At 29.2% G+C, this 21,290-nt stretch overlaps 1 protein-coding gene across 9 annotated transcripts in view; it reads left to right on the top strand.

The window, feature by feature from the left end:
- LOC119606803 (probable serine/threonine-protein kinase mps1) overlaps positions 1 to 19,842 on the top strand; it is a 60,222-nt gene extending 40,380 nt beyond the window's left edge. For all 9 annotated transcript variants that reach the window (XM_037960399.1, XM_037960404.1, XM_037960398.1 and 6 more), the window contains 2 exons: positions 1 to 138; positions 19,686 to 19,842. The exon at positions 1 to 138 is cut by the window's left edge. In XM_037960399.1, the coding sequence (XP_037816327.1) occupies positions 1 to 138; positions 19,686 to 19,768 (221 nt within the window). In that variant the 3' untranslated portion in view covers positions 19,769 to 19,842. The remainder of the gene's footprint in view (positions 139 to 19,685) is intronic.
- Positions 19,843 to 21,290: the final 1,448 nt, after the last annotated feature.

The following is a 21,290-nucleotide window of genomic DNA, read 5'->3' as shown; positions in this document are numbered from 1 at the left end:
AGCAATATTATCAACAGCAGCAGCAATTACAATTGAGCCATCCCTTAATGGATGAAAATCATCCGGCTCAGGTGCTACAGACAAGTATGAGTAGTAGTACGGGCAGTGGCAGTAATTATGAAACGACAACGGGCAGGAGTAAGTATGATAAAAAGAAAATTATATCTTAAGCGTTTTGGTATTAAAAACAGCTGGACTCAAATCTCTAATTAACAACTCATTTCGCCCACTAGTTATTTTAAAAAATTCTAAAAACCAGTATTAAATTATGTTTGTATTTAATCATAAGCTCTTTATATTTATTTTTAAATTTTCAAAATCAATGTCCAATTAAAATTCTCTTAAAATGGCAATTTATCTCAACACATGATTTTCAAGAGGTGTCATCATTTTTTTGTGAGTGTATAGCAGAGATTCAACTGTATTTTTTATTATTGTATTGCCTATTTTTGGCATAGCGTTGCCAACACTTGTCTATGTGGTTTTATTCAGCAAATTGACGTTATTTGCGGTTGAGCAAAAAAAAGATGTGATTTTTATCGTTGCTGCTATATAAGGAATACACAATAATTTTATATTTTATGGTTATTTTATGACTCAAAATTTTGATGACATTATTTATGTTGTTGTAGCGTTTTTAGAATAATTAAAAATGGTACGAAATTGAAAAGAAATTGTAGTTAAAAACATAAAATTGATCTTACCTTCTTATTTAAAACATCTGTATATATAGGAATGAGTCAATAGTCGGAACTATAACAAAAACTATAATAAATTTCAGACTATAGGATAGACTTTACACTAGACTATATACTAGACTATAGACTAGACTACAAGCTAGAGTACAGACTAGACTATAGAGCAGATTCTGGGCTAGACTGTAGACTGCACTATAGACTATACTATAGATTACACCATAGACTGGACTATAGACTAGAATATATACTAGACTATATACTAGACTATAGACTAAACTATAGATTAGACTATATATTGGACTATAGACTAGACTATAGATTGGACTATAGACTAGACTATAGACTAGACTATAGACTAGACTATAGTCTAGACTATAGACTAGACTATAGACTAGACTATAGACTAGACTATATACTAGACTATAGACTAGACTATAGACTAGACTATAGACTAGACTATAGACTAGACTATAGAATAGACTATAGACTAGACTATAGACTAGACTATAGACTAGACTATAGACTAGACTATAGGCTAGACTATAGACTAGACTATAGACTAGACTATAGACTAGACTATAGACTAGACTTTAGACTAGACTATAGACTAGACTATAGACTAGACTATAGACTAGACTATAGACTAGACTATAGACTAGACTATAGACTAGACTATAGGCTAGACTATAGACTAGACTATAGACTAGACTATAGACTAGACTATAGACTAGACTATAGACTAGACTATAGACTAGACTATAGACTAGACTATAGGCTAGACTATAGGATAGACTATAGACTAGACCATAGACTAGACTATAGATTAGACTATAGACTAGACTAGACTAGACTATAGACTAGACTATAGACTAGACTATAGACTAGACTATAGACTATAGACTAGACTATAGACTAGACTATAGACTAGACTATAGACTAGACTATAGACTAGACTATAGACTAGACTATAGACTAGACTATAGACTAGACTATAGACTAGACTATAGACTAGACTATAGACTAGACTATAGACTAGACTATAGACTAGACTATAGACTAGACTATAGACTAGACTATAGACTAGACTATGACTAGCTATAGACTATAGACTAGACTATAGACTAGGCTATAGACTATAGACTAGACTATAGGAACATAGACATATGCTAGACTATAGGCTAGACTATAGACTAGACTATAAACTAGACTATAGACTAGACTATAGACTTGACTATAGACTAGACTATAGACTAGGCTATAGACTAGACTATAGACTAGACTGTATGCTAGACTATAGACTAGACTATAGACTAGACTGTAGGCTAGACTATAGACTAGACTATAGACTAGACTATAGACTAGACTATAGACTAGACTATAGACGACTATAGACTAGACTATAGACTAGACTATAGACTAGACTATAGACTAGACTATAGACTAGACTAGACTATAGACTAGACTAGACTATAGACTAGACTATAGACTAGACTAGACTATAGACTAGACTATAGACTAGACTATAGACTAGACTATAGACTAGACTATAGACTAGACTATAGACTAGACTATAGACTAGACTATAGAGTTAGACGATATAGACTAGACTATAGACTAGACTATAGACTAGACTATAGACTAGACTATAGACTAGACTATAGACTAGACTATAGACTAGACTATAGACTAGACTATAGACTAGACTATAGACTAGACTATAGACTAGACTATAGACTAGACTATAGACTAGACTATAGACTAGACTATAGACTAGACTATAGACTAGACTATAGACTAGACTATAGACTAGACTATAGACTAGACTATAGACTAGACTATAGACTAGACTATAGACTAGACTATAGACTAGACTATAGACTAGACTATAGACTAGACTATAGACTAGACTATAGACTAGACTATAGACTAGACTATAGACTAGACTATAGACTAGACTATAGACTAGACTATAGACTAGACTATAGACTAGACTATAGACTAGACTATAGACTAGACTATAGACTAAGACTATAGACTAGACTATAGACTAGACTATAGACTAGACTATAGCTAGACTATAGACTAGACTATAGACTAGACTATAGACTAGACTATAGACTAGACTATAGACTAGACTATAGACTAGACTATAGACTAGACTATAGACTAGACTATAGACTAGACTATAGACTAGACTATAGACTAGACTATAGACTAGACTATAGACTAGACTATAGACTAGACTATAGACTAGACTATAGACTAGACTATAGACTAGACTATAGACTAGACTATAGACTAGACTATAGACTAGACTATAGACTAGACTATAGACTAGACTATAGACTAGACTATAGACTAGACTATAGACTAGACTATAGACTAGACTATAGACTAGACTATAGACTAGACTATAGACTAGACTATAGACTAGACTAGACTAGACTAGACTACAATATAGTCAAAATTATAGTTCAGTCTATGGACTAAAACCTTTCCAGTCCCATTTTTACATTGTGTAAATGGTTTTTTCATTATTTCTTTAAAAGCGTGATTACAATTTGATGAAATCCAATACACTTGTTTATAAAATAAATTAAAAATAGACAAAACTTTGAAATAAATGAAAATCTATATTAAATTGATACACCAACATAAATAATAACAATAAAACCCAGCAATGTGGCAAGTGTTGCCAGCTACCCTCCCTCCCACAATGCTGCCATATCATATGCCTTAAGCTTTGTTTACACAGTAATTGTGGTATTGTTGTTGTTGCTATTTGTCAGCTATTGAAAACAATTAAGGGAAATTAATTTGACAACCATAAACACTCGATAAAAAAAGACTAAATCAATTGGTAATATGAGAGGAAATACAATATTATGTTTTGTAAGTATTTTTTTTTTTTAATGAAATTGTTGCTTCAAAAGAGAAGAGGGTGCTAGTGTTGAGCATGTTTTATGTTTTTCAACAATTTTAAACGATTTTCCAAACAATTTCAATTAAATACGTTTTACAAGTTTAAGGGTTTTCGAATAAATTGAACATTCAATTTTAAAAGAGAAATGAACAAATAAATTGTTTTTGTTCATTCATGATTGTGTGTTTTTTTAATTTATAAACAGTTGAGTTTTATTTTTAGTAGATTTTAATTTTTTTTTGTACTGAATAGTATTTAATTGGAGAAATAAAATACAGTAAAAGCTACAAATAAGGGAAGTATATAGGTATATGTGTAAATTTGATGTGCTTTTTAATATAAAATAATAAAACCTGTATTTGTCACTATCCCCAAGTAACTAATAATGGATCTATTTATGCGTCGTTTTTTATATATATAAATATTTGGAGATATTTTAGCTTTTTTTGTTAGCTTTTACTGTGTTTATGCTGTCAGTGTCTCTGCATGATCTTTCGAAATTATATTGTCTCACTGACAAGTCTGAATGTGTTTTTTTTTTCTTTATTCCACATTTGTCTGTTGTCAATGAAATTTATAGAGTTTAAAATAATATTAAAAAACAACCCCTTTATTGATCCAAAAAAACACACACACAAAAAAAATAGCCGCCGAAAATGATTCACTGTTTTTTTGGAGGGGGCATCTGTTTTAGTCATGCTTTTGTTTTATTGTATATTTTGTTTTAAGTATTTAATAAAAAAGATTTTTTTGTCAAAAATAAATACAACTTAAAAGTTTTGATTCGAATTTCACTAAAATTAATCGAATTTCACTAAAAATAAGTCTGGACTACTGTCTAGTCAATAGTCCGGACTATAGTATGTAAATTCTATAGCCCGAGCTATAAGCGTACTCTATAGTCGAGACCACAGTCTGGATTATTGTATAGTCTATAGTCTGGACAATAGTTTAGCTTATGGCCTGTACTATAGTTTATTCTATAGTCTTGACTATAATCTAGTCTACAGTTTAGATTATAGTTTGGACTGTAGCCTAGTGTAGTCTATAGTAAGGACTATAGTCTAGTTTATAGTCTGAACTATAGTCTAGTCTAGTTTATTGTCTGAACTATAGTTTATAGTCTGGACTAAAGTCTATAGTCTGAACTATATTCTAGTCTACAGTGGTCTATAGTAAGGACTATAGTGTAATCCAGCCTATAGCCTGGACTTTAATATAGTCTATAGTCTGGACTATAGTCTGTAGTTCAGTTAAGTTTGTAGTTTGAACTATTGTTTTTTGTCTGGACTAATGTCTATAGTCTGAACTATAGTCAAGTCTATAGTAGACTATAGTAGGGACTATAGTCTAGTCGAATCTAGCCTATAGTCTGGACTATAGTCTAGTCTATAGTGTAGACTATAGTCTATAGTCTGAACTGTAGTCTAGACTATAGTTTACAGTCTGGACTATAATCTAGTCCATAGTCTGGACTATAATCTAATCTATAGTCTGAACTATAATCTAGTCTATAGTATAGTCTATAGTATGTACTAAAGTCTATGGTTTAAACTTTTGTCTATAGTCTGGACTATAACCTATTGTCTGGATTATGGTTTATAGTCTGCACTGTAGTCTATAGTCTTGAATATAGTCTATAATCTGGACAATAGTCTATAATCTGGAATACAGTATATCTAGTCTACAGTCTGTTTTATAGTCTGGACTACAACCTAGTCTATAGTTTAGATTAGTGTCTGGGCTATTGTCTAGTCTGAAGTATGGATTATAGTTTGCACTATAGTCTTGGCTATAGCGTAGTCTATTGTCTGGACTATAGTGTAGTCTGGAAAAAAGGTTCTTTTCCAGTGTAGTATATAGTCTTTATTATAGCCTGGTCTATCGCTTGGACTATAGTCTGTGCGGTAGTATATTTTATAGTCTGGGCTTTGGTATTGTCTATAAGTAATCAGGAGTATAGTCTGGTCTATAGTCTGGGTTATAGCTTATTCTACAGTCTAGACTATAGTTTAGTTTATAGTCGTTACCAAAAGTCTGATCTATAGTCAGTATTTTTGTCTGGTCTTTATTCTGGGCTATATTCTGATCCGATCTATATAGTCTGCAGCCTAATCTAATATCTAGTCTTAGAAGTATAGTTTGCTGTAACCTTATCAATTCTGGATTCTATTACAAAGTCTGGTCAATAATGTGATCTGCAGGCTAGACTAAAGTCAAGTCTATATTTTGGACTATAGTATAGTCCAGAGTTTCTACTATGATCTAGTCTATAGCTAACTATAGTCATGACTAAAGTTTAGTGTATAGTCTGGCTTTTCAGCATGCCAATAGTTTGGACTTTATTCGTGTCAATAGACAAAACTCTATTCTAGTCTCTATAGTCTGGTCTATATCTTCTGGTATGGTCAACAGTTTTATCTAGACTCTAATATATAAACTGACCTATAAAGCAGTTGCATTTTCTGTTGTTATTTTCAATACCCATTATTTTTGACCAATATTTTCATATTTTCTTTTCTATTTATGAAAAAAACACAACATTAAATATTACATCATGTATAAAGCAATTACATGCTATTTTCTAATTTTAAATTTTTTTTTAACATAAAAAAATTCACAATTATTCCCTCAATTGAGTGGCAGTGTGAGTCATGCTGTTAATGGTGCAAAAATAAATATATAAATGGCTTAAAAAATACAAAGAAAATTTATGATTATTTTAATATTTTGCAAATTTTGCAAATAATTTTTTTTTTTCGTTTATTTTTATGTAAATTTTCTTAATAACACAACACTTTTCACTGAATTAATATTTAATAGCAACAAACAATATGAAAACAAAAATCATCATCATCATCAACGAAATAAATTTTAATAAATGTGCGAAATTTTCACATCATTTTAAAAAAAAAATAAAAAATTAGACAACAATAGGATGGGATCATGAATGGTGGAATAAGTTTGAAAAAAAAAATTAAAAAAAAATTTTTAAATAAAAACGAATGAAACGAAATGCGCCATGTTTGCATGTAAAAATATCATTTACAAAAAAAAAATTTAATTGAAAAAAAAAATGACGGCAAAAACAGGGTTGTTTTCTATAGCAATTGTACTTTTCATAATTCAAATAAATCATAAAAAAAATTGTGTTAAATATCAAAAGACAAAGTCGTTTGGAAAAAAAGAAGTTTTTTATTAAATTTCAGTTTAAAATCTATGTGGATATTATGCAAAAATTTTTAGTTTTAAACAAAAACTAGTCTGCCTTAATTAAACTAGAAACTGGAAAATGTAACTCTTTAGACCGGATGTTAAAATGTTGCCATAAAAATGTGTTGATTATAGTGTTTTTTCTGACCACTTCCCTTAATTCTATATTTTTTTTAAATGAATTCTATATCATTTGTTCATATTTGCATGTTTTTTTTTTTTTTTTTTTTAAAATTATAATCTATTTAAAATGATTTTTTGTTAACAGGAAATTAAAGTCTGTGAAGTTTGAAATTAAATTTTTAACATAAAACTGAAAATTTATCGTAATTACCTTTAATTTGTAGCATAATTCTGTTACTGATACTTAAAAAATATACAATACTAGAAAGCCCTTAAACAATTATCTTGTCATTTAATCTTTATTTTGAAATATAAAACCTACAATTTTACTCCCAAATACAGTTAATTTGAAAAGGGCTTAAGTGTAATTACTACAAAAACAAGTTTTTATAAAAATTAAACATTTCTAGTAAAGTTCCTGCTTTTAAAGCTTAAAGTTGACATCACTGTTATACCGTTATGTTTATAACACAGGGCTGTAAACTTCTACATTAATGTTAATATGCAGTAGATCTTAAAATTTTCTTTTTTCCCCAAAATATATTCAATTATTTCTGAAATTATTCCTCATTTATCACAAATATTCTCCTTTAAGTTTCTTTTGTTCATCTTAATACTTTAATTCCCCCCACAAATAAAAAAAACCACTTAAGTACTTTTGCAAATAAACCTAAATAATGTTAATTCTTTGTACTCGCATCATCATCATCATAATTATCATCATCGCCATCGTCATCATGTTAGCCGTCGTCGTCATCACCATCATCATGTTTAGTTCAAAAATAAAGACTAGTAGCCAGTCATTTGTAAAACAAAAATAATTTATACTTAAAAAAGAACAAAACCCATATGATGTGTTGCATATTTTCTTTTTTTTATGCTCTTATATGTTCTATATATTTATTGTTTGCTTTTATCATAATTTGCGTTTTTGCTCAGTTTTATTTATCCATCTGATACTTTTTCAAGTGGAAAGATTATTATCTAAAGATTTATTTTTTTCACAAAGATGTTCAAAATAAGTTCTAAAGCAGATCATAGTCTATACTATAGAACAGTTAAAAGTACAGAAGAACACTTTATAGAGCATACTATAGATCAGTATGTCAACTATAGATCAGTTTAGACTTAATACTAAAGATCTGGGTTTCTGAACTAAAGATCACTTAATAGACCAGATTATAGATCACTCTAAAGAAAAGACTATTGATCACTATAGTTCAGATTAAAGATCAGTCTATAGTCTGGATCATTGATCACTCTTTACTTCACTCTAGAGATCAGACTAAAGTCCAAATACAGATCACTTGATAGTAGATCGGTTAATAGTCCAGAAGGTCCTATAATCTAGACTATAGAATGATCTATAATGTAGACAATAGAGAGACCTATAATGTAGACTACAATGTAATCTATAGTGTGGACTAACGAGTGGTCTATAGTGCAGAATATAGAATGGTCTGTAGTATAGTCTATAGAGTGATCTATAATAGACTATAGAGTGATCTATAGTGTAGTCTATAAAGTGATCTCTATAGTCACTATAGAGAACTATAGTATATACTATAAAGTGATCTATAGTATAGAATATAGAGTGATCTATAATATGGGCTATAGAATGATCTATTGTATAGACTATAGAGTGATCTATAGTATGGGCTATAGAGTTATCTAAAGTATAGACTATGGAGTAATCTATAGTATAGACTATACTATAGATCTCTATAGTCACTATAGAGAACTATAGTAGAACTATATATATAGAGAACTATAGTATATACTATAAAGTGATCTATAGTATAGACTATAGAGTGATCTATAATATGGGCTATAGAATGATCTATAATATGGGCTATAGAATGATCTATTGTATAGACTATAGAGTGATCTAAAGTATAGACTATAGAGTGATCTATAGTATAGACTATAGAGTGATCTATAGTCTAAACTATAGAGCAATCTATGGTATAGACTACAGAGTGATCTATAGTATAATATAGAGTGATATATAGTACAGGCTATTGAGTTATCTATAGTTTAGACTATATATTAAGATTTTAAAATGTCTATAGTCAAGACTATTGAATGATCTATCGTAGAGACTACAGAATGATCCATAGTCAAGACTCAAGACTATAGTCTTTATAGAAAGATCTATAGTCAAGTATAGGATTTAGGTCTATAGTGAGATCTATAGTAAAGACTTTAGAAAGGTCTATAGTAGTACAAATCAGGCTAGACCATAGATAGTCTATAATCCATGCTATAGAGCAGAATATAGTCTATAGTCCAGACCATAAATCAGTAAATAGTTCAGACTATAGATCAGTCTATAGTCAAGAGTATAGATCTGTTTATAGTCCCCACTATAAATCAGTAAATAGTTCGGACTATAGATCAGTCTATAATCCAGACCATAAATCAGTAAATAGTTCAGACTATAGATCAGTCTATAGTCCAGGCTATAGATCAGTCTATAGTCTAGACTATGGATCAGTCTAAAGTCAAGATTATAGATTATTCTATAGTCCAGACTATAGTCCAGATTATAGATTAATCTATAGTCCAGACTATAGATCAGAAACATATATAGTCAAGACTACAAAAAGATATATAGTTAAGACTAAGGAAAGAATTATAGTCATCACTATGGAAAGATCTATAGTCAAGACTATAGACGATCTATAGTCAAGACTATAGAAGATCTATAGTTAAGACTTTAGAAATATCTATAGCCAAAACCATAGAAATATTTATAGTCAAGACTATAGAAATATCTATAGTCAAGACTATAGAAAGATCTATAGTCAAGACTATAGAAAGACCTATAGTCAAGACTATAGAAGATCTATAATCTAGACTATAGAAATATCTTAAGTCAAGATTATAGAAATATCTATATCCAAGACAATATTTCTATAGTCAAGACTATAGAAAGATCTATTGTCAAGACTATAGAAAGATCTATAATTAAGACTATAGAATGATCTATAGTCAAGACTATAGAAAGATCTATAGTCAAGACTATAGAAGATCTATAGTCGAGACTATAGAAGAAATATAGTCAAGTCAATATAGTATAGAGTGATCTATAGTCAACACTATAGAAAGATCTATTGTTAAGACTATAGAATGATATATAGTCAAGACTATAGAAAGATCTATAGTCAAGACTATAGAAAGACCTATAGTTAAGACTATAGAAGATCTATAATCAAGACTATAGAAATATCATAAGTCAAGGCTATAGAAATATCTATATCCAAGACAATATTTTTATTGTCAAACTATAGAAAGATCTATAGTCAAGACTAGAGCAAGATCTATAGTCAAGACTTTAGAAAAATCTATAGTCAAGCATATAGAAAGATCTATAGTCAAGGCACTTGTACAAGAAGTATAAAGTCACCGCGCTATTACGCTACTGCTAACATTTTTAATTTATCTTAGAAAATTATAAAAATAACATAAATTATTGTACACTTTAAATGAAATTAATTAAAAAAAAAAAACATTGTTTAAATAGCGGAAATCTACTATTTTAAGTTGTTATTGTTTATTAAGACACTCATTTTTGCACTCACTCTATTCGCACAAATGTCTGTTTGTCAGTCACTCACTTAGACACACTCTTCAAACTGACCGAATTCCGCCAAAAAAAAAAAAAACACTTCTATTATAAATTTTTTGCTACAATTCAATAAAGATTATTTACATTAGTTTTTATTGTTTAGATTTCCATTTGAAGATTTTTTGTACTATATACAACATAATTGAAAGCAATTGAAATTACTTTTTTTTTTGCAAAAATTATTCAAAAGATACTAATGAGGGTAGCGAGAGCAGGAAAAGGAGGAGGCGTTTAGCAAAAGTATCATATATTGAATGACGCCATCACTTTAAGCTAAAAATGTGTTTAGAATATTTAAATTCTTTTAAAAAGTTTGTTTAATGATATTTTTCTTTTTATTTTTGTTTGCTTTTAATAAATAATAATAAGACGTTAGTGAAGGGATTTTTTGTTTTGTAAAATGACATTTGTTTTGTTTATTTTAATTATGGCAGACTTTTCCTCACTAGTTGTTACTCTCTCTTTCTGTTGCTCTAAGCTTTAACTGGTTTTTTGTAAACACTACAACATGTGTTGCCAAAAATAAATATTATTATTTAACAGAGTTGTATTTATTTACTTTAAAAACTCAGCATGCTTCAATTATAGTTAATGTATGGATTATAAGATTTTTTCCTTTGTTACTCCCCTTATAAGATTTTTTTGTATGTTTATATTACTCCACATTACGAAAATATAAAATTTCAAAGTTATTTGTAACTTTAATGCCCTACTGACCGTTTCATTTCATCCATATGTTTAATGAAATGTGTAGTCAAGTCAAATATTGTTTCTGTTTTTTTCTAAAAAAAAAGAATTATAGCCTTTTAAACACATGTTGCATGAACTTATAGTTTTTTTTATATTCTGTAAACTTTTCAGAAAAAAATGACAAGTGTATGGGGTGCTCCACTGCCTGTAAAACCACTTGTAATTAGTTTATGAAGTGTGAAAGATATTAAACAAGATAAAGATGCCATAATGTAATGGAAATTGTTAAAGTTTTATGAAATGAGAGAAGTGGATGGTGCTGAAAACGGGATGTTATTCAGTCTATAGTAAAGACTATAGATTAGTCTATAGTCAAGACTATAGATCTGTCTATAGTCAAGACTATAGATCTGTCTATAGTCCAGACTATAGATGTGTCTATAGTCCAGACTATAGATCAGTCTATAGTCCAGATTATAGATCAGTATATAGTCCAGACTATAGATCAGTCTATAGTCCAGACTATATAGATAAGTCTATAATCCAGATTATAGATCAGTCTATAGTTCAGACTATAGATCAGTCTATAGTCCAGACTATAGATCAATCTATAGTCCACACTATAGATCAGTCTATAGTCCAGGCTATAAATCAGTCTATAGTTCAGACTATAGATCAGTGTATAGTCCAGCCTATAGATCAGTCAATAGTCCAGACTATAGATCAGTCTATAGTGCAGACTATATATCAGTCTATAGTTCAGACTATAAATCAGACTATAGTCCAGACTATAGATCAGTCTATAGTCCAGAATATAGATCAGTCTATAGTCCAGAAAAGATCAGTCTATAGTCCAGAGTATAGATAAGTTTATAGTCCAGACTATAGATCAGTCTAGACTATAAGTCAGTCTATAGTCCAGACTATAGATAAGTCTATATTCCAGGCTATAGATCAGTCTATAGTCCAGACTATAGATAAGTCTATAGTCCAGACTATAGATAAGTCTATAGATCAGTCTATTGTCCAGACTAAAGACGTGCACAGTTACAACTGTTTGCACAAGTTTTGTAGTGTCTACTACTGTGAGTGCGTATTGATGAGTAGTTGAGTAGTTCTGGTACAAGTTGATATTGTTATTTTCTCAAACATAGGTTGTGTGAGTGAGTACAAAGAGAATAAGTGTAACATACTTGTTTTGCTATACTTTTGCCAAACAAATAAAATAGATAATGATGGTTGTACAACAAATAACTTATTGTATGCTACAAGCGTATAAAAACACAGTTTAGAAACATTTTTTTATTATTTTATAATGTATATTCGGTATCTCGTGATCTATAGGAGATATCGTAGCAAAATTTAACATAGTTAGAGCTGAGGTGTTTGCGTATCTACTTACAATCTGTAGACTCCGTAGGTCCAATGGAGTCCAGAGGTAAGGCCCTTAAAATTGGTCACCTCGACTCAATTTTTTTAAAATCAATAAAAATGCATTTATGATCCGAATTAAAAAAAAACATTTTAATGAAAAAATACAAAACAAAACTTTTGAAAGGGTCCTTAGTTTCCTAATTGAAAATCCTGATCTCAGTACAATTTGCCAAAAAATAAGTTTTTAAATTTTGTCGAAATTCATCTCAAATATTCCCTAAATTGTAAAATTTGTAAGAATATTTTTGGTCCAGAAAAAGACTTTTATTTAGCGCATTACAAAGGACACAAAGATTTTGAATTTTTTCGAAATATGTAAAAATTATCGTAATTTTAAGAAAAGTTTACAAAAATATTTAGCTTTTTACTTAATGACTTTTTTAATTTATGTAGGAATTCTGAAGCACTAAAAGTAATTCTGTGGAATAAAAGTACACAGAAAAAATTAATTTTAAAAAATTTTCAATTAAACGATTAATCGAAAATTTTAAAAGGGTTCAATTCATTTTGTATTTGAATCATAAAAATGCATAATCAAATACGTATTTAACAACAACAAAAATACAAAAAAATAAAAATTTTTTATACGAAATCAATTATAAGTAGTAATTGAATCAGTGATGCCAGGAGATTTTTTTCAGAAATCCCTACGCTTATGAGAAAAAATCCCTTTTTTCCCTACACCCACTTTTTATTTTCCCTACATTTTTCCCTACAATACTATTTTCCAAGTTTATCTTAAAAAAATACAAAAATAACATAAAAAACTAAAATATTAGCTCCGTTTTATAATATACATATATACATATATATGTATTTTTTTTTTTTAATTTTTAGGAATGAAATTTCTAGAATTTAAATTTTTTTTCTTTTAATTTTACATAATACAAATCTTTCAAGCCTGACTCTTCAGTTAAGATTAAAAAAAACAACACAATTGAAAGATTTATGGCAGTATCACGATTCGATATTAAAAATTTATTTTATGTTTTTTAAGGTTTACTTTCGCGTTTACTTTTGCGTTTACTTTTTGCGGTTTACTTTTATAAATTTTCAGAACATTAAATCTAAATGAAAGATTTTAGTATGTCGCATGTTTTGTAGACCTCAGTTCAAGAAACCCGAATTTTGGATTATCCCAGTCTTGTAGCGATATGTAGGTACATATATTGTAGAAATTACAAGCGGAATTTTTACTAACGATACACTTAAACCTGATTTCATTTTTAATTTTAAAGTTTAATACATGAAAGGGTATATTTTTAGTTGTTAAAAACTATGAAATTGAAAAATCCCTACAATTTGACAATAGTAAGAAATCTTTCCCTTTTTCCCTACACGTGAAATTTTTGAAAAAAATCCCTACAAAAAGGGAAAAATCCCTACACTTGGCATCACTGAATTGAATATACAATTTTTGTTATAGGTTGAACTTCAAAAAATAAAATAATTGAAAACGAGGTTTTGGTAATTGAAATCGTTTTTCAGTTTTTTCTGTGTACTTCAAACAATTTTATGATTATTTTTTCTAAAAAATGTAGGAAACTTTTTTTATAATTTGTACTGAGATCATTATTTTCAATAGGTGGGAAAATTATTTTATATTTTTTTTCGAGTTCACTACGACAATACACATCATTTGAGACTTGTGCCCACTTTAAATCACAAAAAGCTGTTTCTCGTTACACTTTTCTTTAGATCAGATATTAGGCTTAGACTTTTTTTGAGATTTTTTGAGAGACATTTTTCAAAATTAAAAAAAATGTTCTTTTAAATGTTGTATTTTAATTTTTTTATCAAATAAATGATGATAAGGAATATATATTCATATTCTTTTCATTTATTATTGATTTTATGTCGATTAAAAAATATAACTCTGGAGACCACCTAAGAATATTTATGTAAAATTTAATTTCAATATCCTCAATAGTTCACTAGAATTATTTTCAGAAAATGTTGAATTACTATCAGAAAATATCACAGAAAAAACAGATTTTAAAAAAATTCAGTTAAACGATTAATCGAAAATTTTAAAATGGTTCAATTCATTTTGTGTTTGAATCATAAAAATGTATAATCAAATACGTATTTAACAACAACAAAATTAGAAACAAATAAAAATTTTGTGTGAAATCAATCAAAAATGAAACTTCAATAAATAAAATAATTGAAAACGAGGTTTTGGTAATTGAAATCGTATTTCAGTTTAAATAAATATTAAATAAAAAAACTGAAAACTGAACTAGAACTGAACTAGAATATTAAATAAAAATATAAATAAATAAAAAATTAAAAATAAATATAAAAATATTCACTAATTTATTATTCATTTATTACATATTTTTCTTTTGTTTTGAAATAATCTTATTTAATATAAATAAACATACTGCATCAATATAGATTCTTTGTATTACTATAAGTAACAACAAATAGTCAAAAATATTTGTAGTACAACAGTTATTTGAGAGGAAGAAACAAATACAATCAGTGTTGCCAACTTAGTGCTTTTAGCACTATTTGCGGTGCTTTTTGGTGTGCCAAACGCGGAAAATTTTGCTCATGGTGCCTTTTTTCAAAAAGGCACTACAGTGGTGCTTTCTAATTTTATGACAGTGCATTTAGTGCTTTTTATACCCACCATTAAAAAAGATGAGTGGGGTATATTAATTTTGTCACTCCGTTTGTAACACATCGAAATATTGGTCGTAGACCCACAAAAGTATATATATTTTGGGTCCTTATTAAATTCTAAGGCGATCTAACCATGTCCATCCGTCTGTCTGTTGAAATCACGATAGGGTTAGAACGGAAAGAGCAAGCGAGTTAAATTTTTCCCCAAATATTTCACAAGCTTTAACAGTCACAACTGTTTTAAACAAACGAGTATAGCGATAAAATTTGGCATAAATAAGTTTTATATGCGTCAAAATCTATGTACCAAATTTTATGGGAATCGGTCCAAAATTGACCCTACCCCCCCATACGAGTATAGCGATGAAATTCAACATAAGTAAGTTTTATATAAGCCAAAATCTCTACTAAATTTTATAGAAATTGGTCTATAATTGACCCTACCCCCCATATAAGGTCTCCTTCAGAAAATGATTTAAACGGTCATTACTGACTTAACCTACCCTACCCCCTATTAAGGTCTCCTTAAAAATATGAGTACAGCGATGAAAATTGACAAAAAATAAGTTTTATACAATTTTTTTACACAATTGAACCTATCCCTCATATATAAAGCCTTCATCGTTGTACTCGCAATAAAAAGATTTTTATTATAATTCTTTATTCCGAATTTTATAACGATTGGTCTATAACTGACCAACAAAACAAAATCTATGTACAAAATGTTATGGGTATCGATATATAATTGTCCCAACCCCATATAAGTTCCTCTTTAGATAATAACTTTTACGCTTATGACTGAATTAAAAATTCGAGAACAGCAATGAAATTCGAAAGGAATAAATGTTATACGAAATCTTTCTACCAAATTTTACGACAAGCAGTTCATAATTGACACTACCTCTGATATATGTTCATGGTTAAAAAATTGGACAAACATATTTTGTTTTTAAAAATGAATATTTTGTTAATTCGAAGATCACGTACATAATTGAATTAAGCCTTATCTCCCTGATGTTTACAGAGGAGCATTCCTTTTACGGCATAAGATTTGATGGTGGGTATATAAGATTCGGCACAGCCGAATATAACGCTCTTATTTGTTAAAATATTTTAAAATATTTGTGAATTTCAGGAGGTAATTTATTTAATTAATATTAAACATTTTCTCTATAATGTTAAGAACACTGAGGGATCATTCTTTGATCTTTCTATTTATACCACTTTTTGTTGTTTATTAGAATACGATCAGTTTAATAGTTTACACTAAGGACTAAATTTTTCTTAAAAACTGTTTTAAATTTTTTTACACGGGTGCTCCAAAGTTTTTTTTAATTTGTGTTAAGTTTAAAAAGCAAATATTCTTCAAAAACAAAAAACAAAATATTCAAAATACGTTAAAATAAGTTATGTTATTCACTATCAGTGAAATTAAAAATAATATACAGGCAAATCCCGGTATAACGAATGATATAATGTCAGGCCCTTTCGTTAAATCGAAATATTCGTTATATCGGAATTATTTTTTCTAGTAAATTTCTTTATTTAATGGACAAAAAAACCATTCAAATTAATGTATGAAATTATTACTTCAAATTTTATTTCAAACAACTAATATCAACGCACACCTTTTTCCATTTTGAACATCTGAACGGATTGAAAAATTTGTGAAGGATTTTAGTTTTCTAACAACTTTAATTTCCTGCTATTTCCTTAACCTTATTTTATTATCTAGAAGATAGAATTAAACTCTTTTGAGGAAAAACTGAACTTGAGAATCGATAACTGTGTCTCATGCTGATAATTTCAAAACCCTGGAATATTGCGCCATATTGGGGTATCGAAATAATTTATTTTGCTGTAAAATTTTATTATTTCAATGTATCCCTTTTAAACACTATTCAAGCTAAATTTACCATTAAATTCACATCTAACAGATTTATGCTTTTTAGATTATAATGTAAGGAATTTTGATCGATAGGTCAGATATGTAGTATAACTAAAATTAGGAATATGGGCGACTTCTTTTATTTTTACATTATATTCTAATTGCTCAATCAAGTTTTTGATATTAACAATATAAATATAAAATCAAAAGCTGGATTTTTTAGGTATTTTTTCTTTTTATTCGTTATATTGAGTATAAAATTTCTTAAACGTTCGCTATATAAGGTAGTTAATGTTAAAAATTTGGCTGTTCGTTATATCGGATTTTCGTTAAAGTGAGATTCGTTTTACCGGGATTTGCCTGTATATAGATTTTACAAAAAAAAATATATTTCATAAGTTTTGTACAATTTTACAATTTGGGTGTGGGTACATCGGTTGGCCAGTTAGTAGTGTGCCTGTCAGTTTGAATGTTTAATGACATTTTACTATTTTTAAAATAACTTTTAAACAAATTAAGGAATTTGAAAAATTCTCATCTTATTTATCTAATATTCGTCAAACATTAGTTTTAGTTCTTACGTTACTAAAAATCTAACTCACACAGATGAAAGACTTTAGTATGACGCATGATTTGTTTTGTAGCCCAATATTCTAAAAAACGAATTTTGGAGTCTTGTAGGAAATGAGCGAAATAATGTGCAATTTTTATTAAAATAAACAATATTTGACTAAAAAAACGTTAGTGCTTTTTTACCCGTTTTCAGTTAGAAAATTACGCTTTTTTACCCCTTTTTAATATTTTTGCGCGCGTTTTGCTTGACCAATGTTGGCAACACTGAATACAATACAGTATTCAACTCAAAACCATAAGCAACTGGTATTGTTTTTGTGGATAGAGTGGATGAGCACAAGCAAAAGCATACAATATCAGTTACACTCATTCTCTCATTTATACTTATAGTATTAGGTACTCACCATGGTGTATTTGTTTTACAAATACTTTGTGGTGTACTACTGCACGTCTTTAGTCCAGACTATAGATCAGTCTATTACCCAGACTATAGATTTGTCTGTAGTCCAGACTATAGATCAGTCTATAGTCCACACTATAGATCAGTCTATAGTCCAGACTATAGATCAGTCTATAGTCCAGACTATAGATCAGTCTATAGTCCAGACTATAGATCAGTCTATAGTCCAGACTATAGATCAGTCTATAGTCCAGACTATAGATCAGTCTATAGTCCAGACTATAGATCAGTCCATAGTCCAGACTATAGATCAGTCTATAGTCCAGACTATAGATTAGTCTATAGTCAAGACTATAGATTAGTCTATAGTCAAGACTATAGATTAGTCTATAGACATGACTATAGATTAGTCTATAGTCGAGGCTATAGATCAGTCTATAGTCCAGGCTATAGATCAGTCTATAGTCCAGACTATAGATAAGTCTATAGTCCAGACTATAGATAAGTCTATAGATCAGTCTATTGTCCAGACTATAGATCAGACTATTGCCCAGACTATAGATTTGTCTATAGTCCACACTATATATAGATCAGTCTATAGTCCAGACTATAGATCAGTCTATAGTCCAGACTATAGATCAGTCTATAGTGCAGACTATAGATCAGTCTATAGTCCAGACTATAGATCAGTCTATAGTCCAGACTATAGATCAGTCTATAGTACGGACTATAGATCAGTCTATAGTCCCGATTATAGATCAGTCTATAGTCGAGATTATAGATCAGTCTATAGTTCAGACTATTATAGATCGGTCTGTAGTCCAGACTATTATAGATCATTTCATAGTCCGGGCTATAGATCAGTATATGTATAGCATCATAGATCAGCCTATAGTCCTGATTATAGATCATTCCATAGTCAATTCTATAGGTCAATCTAATATCTCTCCAAAAATTGTTTAAAAAAATTTTTTGAAAATTTTATATTGCAACTTGTGGTTCTATGCCCCTTTTTATCACATGACAAATAATGGCGGAGTGGTGTCATCATGCAAATAGTTGTGTCATTAAATTTGTCTCAAACTTATGTTCAACGTAATAAATGAAGTGTTGAATTTGTTTAAATTTTAAAATATTCTACTATAAATTTTGCTTATCTTATAGATTTGTGTATTTTGTCTTCAAGTCAGTTAAATTTAAATAAATGACGTCTCAATTTATATTTCAGAAAATTGTGCATTGTGTTATAAATTGTTTAAAGTTTCAGTTTAATTGTTTGTAGTTTAATTTAGTTTTTTTTGTAAGACAGAAAAAAAGAAACTATAAGTCTGTCAAGGTTATTGTTTTCAATTGATATTATTGCTAGTGTTGCATTTTCAATTAAGTTAAATATTTAGGTTATTTGTAATTACATATAACTTTTTTTTTGTTGCAGTAACAAAGATTAATTGTTATTCTTTCTATTTCTTTTATCATTTTAGGTGAGTACAAATCGAAAACCCTGCCACGCATACATTTCGATAATTCTATAAATGATATGTCGCTGAATGAAGGTAAAAAATAAAATATTTTTAAATTTCGTATCATGAATTTTTTATCTAGACTATAGATCAGTCTATAGTCTAGATTACAGGTCCGTATATAGTCCAGACTAGAGATTATTCTATAACATAGACTACATATTAGGATAAAGTCCCGACTATGGATGAGACTATATTCCAGACCATGGAAAAGTCTATATTCCAGACTATAGATCAGTCTGTAGTCGAGACTATAGATCAGTCTATAGTCATTGTCGAAACTAGAGATCATTCTATTGTCGAGATTATAGATCATTCTATAGTCGAGAATATAGATCATTCTACAGTCGAGACTATAGGTCATTCAATAGTCGAGGTTATAGATCAGTCTCTAGTCGAGACTATAGATCATTCTATAGTCGAGATTATAGATCATTCTATAGTCGAGATTATAGATCAGTCTCTAGAGGAGAATATAGATCATTCTATAGTCGAGCCTATAGATCATTCTATAGTCGAGATTATAGATCATTCTATAATCGAGATTATAGATCAGTCTGTAGTATAGACTATAGATCATTTTATAAAGACTATAGATCATTCTATAGTCGAGACTATAGATCATTCTATAGTCGAGATTATAGATCATTCTATAGTCGCGATTATAGATCAGTCTGTAGTAGAGACTATAGATCATTCTATAGTCAAGAGACTATAGATCAATCTCTGGTCGAGACTATAGATCTGTCTCTAGTCGATGTTGTATATCAGTCTACAGTCGGGACTTTAAATTAGTCTATAGTCGAGACTGAAGATCTCTCGAAACTATAAGTCAGTCTATAATCGCGACTATAGATCAGACTTTAGTCGAGACAGTGGATCAGTCTTTAGTCGATATTACATATCAGTCTATAGTCGATACTATGGATCAGTCTGTAATCGACACATAGATCAGTCTTTAGTCGAGACTATAGATCAGTCTATAGACGAGATCTACCTATGATTTGCCCATAATGTAGGCTATATATCAGTACACACTGTACTTCTTCCATATCCAGCAAAGTTAATACACAAAGCCAGACAAAGAAAATCTGTTATAACTCCAAATTTATGCAGACACATTAGACAGTCTCAAGTGGGTACCATCTATTTTCTATTACAAAGTTCCTAAAACAAACAATATACATACATACACATGTGTTGTACAGTTCATTGAAATGCAAACATCAAATGTTAATAAAAAGTAATAATAATTGTGCTAATAACACAATTAAAATGTAATTGAAATCGATTTGTTTGGAATGAAAAAAAAAAAAAACAAGTAAGAAAGTATAGTCGGGCGTGGCCGACCATATGATACCCTACACCAGTTATGAATATTAAATGTGATTTATTTTTCATAATATCGCATTTATCTTCAATATTCCCTTGTTCCGATACATTTAAGCAATTTATGGATGAAAAACTAATTTTCTGAAAGAGGCTTTATATGGGGGCTAGGGGCAAATATGGACCAAGCCCGATAAAATTTTGTGAATATATTTATATTTACATAATATTTTATTG

Source organism: Lucilia sericata, unplaced genomic scaffold (assembly GCF_015586225.1).
Source record: "Lucilia sericata isolate MDLA Ls3-8-SP2 unplaced genomic scaffold, ASM1558622v1 Contig000624F_arrow, whole genome shotgun sequence".
NCBI lineage: Eukaryota > Metazoa > Arthropoda > Insecta > Diptera > Calliphoridae > Lucilia > Lucilia sericata.
Note: the sequence above shows the minus strand (reverse complement) of the source record. Positions and strands in the feature narration are given on the sequence as shown.